This window comes from Lygodium microphyllum, chromosome 13 (assembly GCF_053477565.2).
Source record: "Lygodium microphyllum isolate KBCC chromosome 13, Lygodium_microphyllum_v1.1.10, whole genome shotgun sequence".
Classification (NCBI taxonomy): domain Eukaryota; kingdom Viridiplantae; phylum Streptophyta; class Polypodiopsida; order Schizaeales; family Lygodiaceae; genus Lygodium; species Lygodium microphyllum.
Window position 1 is genome coordinate 141,187,043 of NC_141147.1, and position 6,533 is coordinate 141,193,575.

A 6,533-nucleotide genomic window follows, 5' to 3' on the forward strand; every position below is an offset into this window, starting at 1 on the left:
CACCTTTGCCTTCATGGTATTCTCTTTGTACTAATGGTTGCCCTCTATTTGGTTGCCAATTCTCATTATTGGCAACCAATTATCATCGTTTTCTACAACTACTACCCTTGCTCACCATGTTGCTACCTATGCAAGTAGTACTATCGCCTACCCCTAGAGTTTGACACCTACCCCTCGACACATTTGCTAGCATGTTAGATGTTTCACCATACTAATAGTGTACCTATCTAGGCTATGTCTTATATAGCAAGCTGTCTTCCAATCACATCATCCACATTAGTTTTTTTTTGCCTAGATCTCTAATATAGTCACATTACTATATTTTGATACCAATTGTCTTCTTCTCAAAGAGACTTTTGCCAAAAAGTACACTATTGTTCATAATTTCCAAGATCAAACCTCGCACAGCTTTGAGATTCAGCATGCTACCCTTTTGTCTATGCTCTCCTTTTAGTACATTCAATTGAATCTATTTCTCTCATTCATTTATTTATTACAACATTCATCATTGATTGTGTTCTTACTCTTTTTTGCTCTTATATGACATTGTTGTGTTAGATGTGTTCGTAAATTGTGTATGCCCTAGTGTATCCTTGCCCCTTCTACTTGAGCTTTCACCTCTCTTCTTTGCTTGCTTGCTCTCACTTGTAATGTGAATAGGCAATGGATCAGAGTTTTTGAGTTAACAGACAGATCCTCTACTCTTTAGGTGGGTTCCTCCACAAAAACTAGAATGGAACCTAAGGATATAGTGGGGCTAGGGGACAAAAAGACATATAATGATGATCATGGAAAGGGAACCAATCCAATGTCAAGGTTTCCTAATCAATTCCTTATGAGATCCTTTTGTAGTCCATATTTTCTTTCACATGTGCAAAGTAGTAAAGTAGGGCAATAGGGAGAGATTGAGCAAGATATGTGTGTCTTAGCTAAGGGATAGAAAAACAAGCAATAGTGATATCTTCTGAGGGAATAAGAGCTCCATTAAGTCCCTGTTCGCAAAGCTTTCATTGAGGGATATGACAAATAAATGAATGGTGTACATTCTTTGTATATAATAATTTGTAGGGCCTTACTAGTATTCTCTCTCTCTCTCTCTCTCTCTCTCTCTCTCTCTCTCTCTCTCTCTCTCTCTCTCTCAATACATATACACATACAATGCCTCAATCTAAAGTTCGTAATGACAATGGAAATAAATATGCCTTTGAAAGGTATCTTGGCCTTTGTCAAGTACTTTACTTCATTTCCATTCAATATACTTGGAATAAGTGAGCCCTCTCTGTCATTCTCTCAAAATTAGGCCTCATTGTGGAAGGTTTGGAACTTCCATCCATCAACATTCTCCTCCTAAAGAAGCGTGCTCTCTCTCTCTCTCTCTCTCCACACATACAATACATTAGTGTATGTATATATAAACATATATATATGTACATGTGTGTGTTTGTGCATGTGTCATCTCTCTCTAAGTTAATATATATATTTTTATATTTGTGTATCATGTACATAATTTTATATCTGCATATATTTATATTTTATATATGCACATGGTTACATACACTAATATAAATATTCGAGTTTTTATTTATTTATTCATATGCGGTAAAATACATATTCATGTTAACAATCTTATTATTGTATTAATACTTATATAATTAATATCGATCGTATTAGCATATTAATATTACGTATGATATGTTGATAATCGTAAAATCATTTATAATATGAATAATCTTTCTTGTGCGTTAATAATTGTATAAGCGTTAAGCAGATATAGCGATTTGATTCAATTTATCAGCACACAGACACAGAGACAGTGACAGACAGAGAGAGAGAGAGAGAGAGAGAGAGAGAGAGAGAGACCATCTCCTCGTTGCAGGATATGGTCTGAATTCTCCCATCGAATTCTTACTCCCACCTAGCATATTCTCACAAGAATATCGAGGAGCGGGGGACGGGAGCCGCGGCCCGCAGGGGACGGAGGAGCGTACGGCAGCTCCAACATCAAGGGAGCGCACCTCAACGATAGGACTGTTCGATGCCCCCCAATCATTGGCGCGACCGATCTAATGTCTCTTCTTGTGAAGGCTGTGCTGTGTCGGTCACGCTGTGCCTACGAGATGAAGTTTGTTAGAGAGTGTCCAGGCTAGCGGTACAGACTTGCATGCTGGTCGCAAGTTCACCAAGCGCCACATGGCCACAGCCCCCAGCCTTCCCTTCCATTTATAGTGAGAAGGAAAGAAGAAAAGATGGTGGTTTGGTTCTCTGTCACTTAATGGATTGCCCTCTCTCGTTAAGTGTGATAAGGTTTCCCCCTGCTTGCTTCGATAACAACCTTCAAGTTGGTAATAATTAAAATGAGCATATCAAACATGTGCATAATGAATAAGTTTCTACTCATAACACATCCACAATTCCTTTTTTATATCCATTGACAATATCACTTTTTGCGTCATTATATTTGTATCCAATTGACAGTATCCCATTTTGCATCCTTACATTTGTATAATGTAGTATGGGACTTAGCTCGGAGAGTGTTTGGTACCAAGTCAATGTCACCTACCAACTTCACTTCACTTGTGACAAAAATGTTGCTACCAAGGAGCAGTCAATATGAAGTGATAACTTCACTTCACTTTGTATCGAAGTGCTTGCAACCATTCTGTAAGAAAATGTTGCTGCCCATGAGAGGTGGCCCAATTGGTTGGGAGTGTGTGTGGGCTCAGGGAGCTTGACTCCGCGCCTTAAAATGTAGCTCCCTCAAAATCACAAGAGTTGCAAGCCCACTTCTTTAAACAAACTGGCACTTAGAAATCACAGGGGACGCAGAGGATATATTCAAGTAACCATTTTCTTACTGCTGTTTGCAAATAACCCTGCAATACATGGATGCGTGATGAAATGGGTGTGGGGTTGTACAAGATGGAGAGTCCCAGCACTCAACAAAAGAATGTGTTATGAAGAAGTGCTCCAGAAGCAGCACTTGAGAGTTGAAACTGAGAGGGTTCCAAACGAGGATGTGATGCGTGTCAGATGGAACAGCAGAGTTTGGAATCCAAGGAAGCCAAGCAAATGCTGAAAGCTTGGTAGCCCGTCAAAGGGAAGCTGTTTCAATCAGACCATTCAGATGTAAGCCATTAATCTATGACATTGGAAGGCATTAACGCCTGTACTAACAGATATATGAACATACGCACCGGTACTCCATGACGTACTTAGACTTGCCGACTTTCCCTAGCATCAATATTGCCTGCTTGCCATTTTCCTGGGGCAAAACAGACGATTGATGAGAATGACACGACCGGGGGGGGTAGTGTGTGTGTGTGTGTGTGTGTGTGTGTGTGGTGGGGCGTGGAATCCGTGGATAGTGTGCGCGCGCGCGGTATGGGCCTGTCCTTGTCCGGTGTGAATGCATCAATGAATGAATGGGACCCCAAAAGATATGAAGAAGATTAGGTTGGCTCGGCTCCATGTGTCACTTACATCCATGGTGAGCTGAAGGTTCTTCGCGGACGTCTTGATCCTGGAAGACCTTTTGGCCCTGTCTCTAAAATCCAGCTCGTACCTCCTACTCGCCTGCAATATTTGCAAAGATGTCCCACGAATAAGCGAGGAAAATTAGAGGCAAAAAAGTGTTGGTCGCAAACCTGAGCCTAAACTCGATGAGAGCTACAACCTTGTTATAGTATGGCTTCCGTGAGCAAAGCTGGTACACATTCGCAATCTTCTCTTCCCAGTTGGGAGCAAGTCCATTCTTCTCGTGCTGTTAGGAGCAAGTCAATGTTAATTCTTTTCAACAAGCATTCGGAGCTTGGGGTAACAAATCCAGCAGTACGATCTCTGGTAAGTGGTACTCTAGTTAGAAATCCAGCATCGTAAACTACTGCTACTGCACCTGCGTGGAAGAGGTTATTTGCATGGACTGGTATTTGGGAATGGACACCTTCATGACTCTGAAGGTCCCCGTCAGGGTCGTAATGGTGGGCTCGAACCTGTTCAAGAGGGAGGGGGAGAAAAGCTCAGTGTGAACACAGGAATCACACCTTTTTTTAAATTAACAAAATTTCTTAGAAGCCAAGATGCTCCCTCACATCACTACGCCCAGCAGCTGGCGACGGCCCTTGCTTTTTTTACCCGTCGAGGTATCCACCTGTCCAAATACCAAAAAGAGCACATAATGAAACTGGATGCTCCAAAGCGAAAAGGTGACTCGTGAGTTGAATCGCGCGTTCGATTCTGCTTGATTTTCTCACGTTTGTTTTTTTATTTCTGTAATATTAAGAAGAGAGATTCAAGCTCTAAATCGACTTTACCTCGTCCCAAACGCAGTACCGTGAGCCTAGCAAGTTGGCTTGCATCCGGCCAATGATGGCATCTTCTGATGATGATCCTGCAGCCGAAGGCCCTTTTTCTGGGCCGTTGTAAGCGTTGGCGCTTTTACCGTTAACGTGACTTTTACCGGGGTTAACGTTATTGTTTCTGCAGGCGTTATAATTGCTGGGGTAGACGAGGAACTCGGACCTTCCTGCTTTCCTGCGATGGCGAGCGACAGCCAGCTTCCTGTCTTGCCGGCCGTAGCCTTCCTACACCACATAATATCGTAATCACTCATGATGATGAAAATCCCCATGATTGTTAACCTCGATTGCTCCACGAGTGAACAATTCCACCCTAACATTAACATTAAAATCACATTCCAGCAGAGGCTAATGTGAAAAGCTTACATCGGTGTAAAGAGAATATACAGAGCATCCATCCTGCCTCTCTCTCGAGATGTAGCACACACATCTCCCCACGTCCAGTGGAAGAGGGCGACACAGCAATGTCCTGGGGAAATTAGAGGCGAATACTCGAGTTAATTGCATGCAACAATCAGCACTCCTAATCCAGACCATGAACCAGAGAACATTTGAGGGGGTACCTGTTGCCGATGGTAGACCAAGCAGACGCAGGAGCTGCCAGCTCAGAGGCGGGATCGTCCCACACGTGCGAGAGATGGGAGGGAGTGGGGGGGGGCAAGAGAAGAGGGGTGGTTCCTTGAAAATAACAACCTTCCGCTACTGCAGCGGCGGCGGCTATGGCGGCTGATGCAGGCACCAAAGCAGCCTCTTCTGCTTCATCTTCTTCCTGCCCCAAGCCTTCTTCCTTTACAATTTCTTCCCCCCGTCCTGCAGTACCACGAGGCAACAGAGCTGCTACCTGAAGATCCGTGAGGGCACCACTGGACTTGAGAAGGGGAGCCGATTTCTTTGAAGATGGGGATGGTTCAGCCACTGGACGCAGGGGCTCTCGAGAGGAGGAGCTACTATTGCTAGTCTTTCCGTTAACTCCCCCTGGCCCTGCTGCAGATGCTGTCACCGTATTTATACTGGCGGTACTCGCCTGCTCCCTGGGTTTACCTGCATTATTCTGCTTGAGCAAAACTGGTCGGGGGGGGTCGTTTTCTTTAAACTGCTGATGTGCGTAATTCCCATTCTCGTTAATATGATCAGATGATGACTTCATGTGAGTGGGGAAGGAACTGGTACGGTGGTGATAGGCGGACCTAGAAGATGAAGATGAAGATGGTAGTGAAGCGAGAGTCCAGGAAAGACTAGTGGAGATGGAAGAAGAGGAGGATGGTGGTGGTGGTGGTAGCTGTGGTGGTGCGTGCGGAGAAGAGGAAGAGTCCTGACGAAGAAGAGGAATTACGGGACGATGGGGGTGCTCGGGAGAGTCGCTTAACGGGTTGAGATACAAGGACCTGTAAAGGACCTCCTGAGATGAAAGAATACATTTCTTGAAGGGAGACATCTGAAGAGATTGCGGCAAATCGAAAAAAATATTGCAGGGGAATTCAAAGCCCACCACCTATAGCCATATTTGCCTTCTCACCTAACCCCGCAGAGAAAGAGAGAGAGAGAGGGAGAGAGCCGGCGGGCGAGGTGGGCGGGAGGAGGGGATTCGGGAAGAAGAGAAAAACGGGAGCCTGGGGATGGGGGGGAGGACACAACGTAAAAGCGTCGGGAAAAGGCGTAGCAGGGAGTCAAGTCCCGCGTAGACAAACTAGTGCAATCGGAACGGGTCGTGAGCGAGGGCCAGCAACTCAGACCTTGATAGCCCACGCACGTGTCAATCCAAAGGAGCTTCTTTGGTGCATGAATAAGGCCTACCATGGTATGGTAGCCTTGACCTTGATTTCCAATGCACATGATTAAGAGAGTTGATTAGTACCACCCTTCTAGAAGCAATGGCCCAATCATGTGAGGACAAGGCGTCGCATAATCTAGTCTACCACACACTAGAACTTGTGAAGATACCTTTCCCGTTTTCCCCATGATTTTCGGGAGGGGATTGGTTAATTACTAGTTAGGAATATTCCGTAGACACATCAGCAAATGCTCACCATGGTGAGGACTAAAACCTCTTCTTTCTATTCCTATGGATTTCGTTCACCTTTAAAGAACAAATTCAAGATAACACCTTAAGATACAGCCAAGAACAAAAGGGGAGTGGTTCCATACAATTTTACTTAATGCCCCTACAATAGACGCATA

At 44.4% G+C, this 6,533-nt stretch overlaps 1 protein-coding gene across 1 annotated transcript; it reads right to left on the reverse strand.

Moving 5' to 3' along the window:
- Positions 1–2,830: 2,830 nt before the first annotated feature.
- Positions 2,831–5,985, reverse strand: LOC148027283 (uncharacterized). The gene is made up of 9 exons (XM_087691861.1): positions 4,919–5,985; positions 4,722–4,824; positions 4,311–4,580; positions 4,089–4,147; positions 3,893–3,989; positions 3,674–3,760; positions 3,481–3,573; positions 3,195–3,262; positions 2,831–3,102 (listed from the first exon to the last, which is right to left on the reverse strand). The coding sequence occupies exons 1-9, from the start codon at positions 5,788–5,790 to the stop codon at positions 3,027–3,029; spliced, it is 1,725 nt and encodes a 574-aa protein (XP_087547987.1). The 5' UTR covers positions 5,791–5,985; the 3' UTR covers positions 2,831–3,026.
- Between the last annotated feature and the right edge of the window lie 548 nt (positions 5,986–6,533).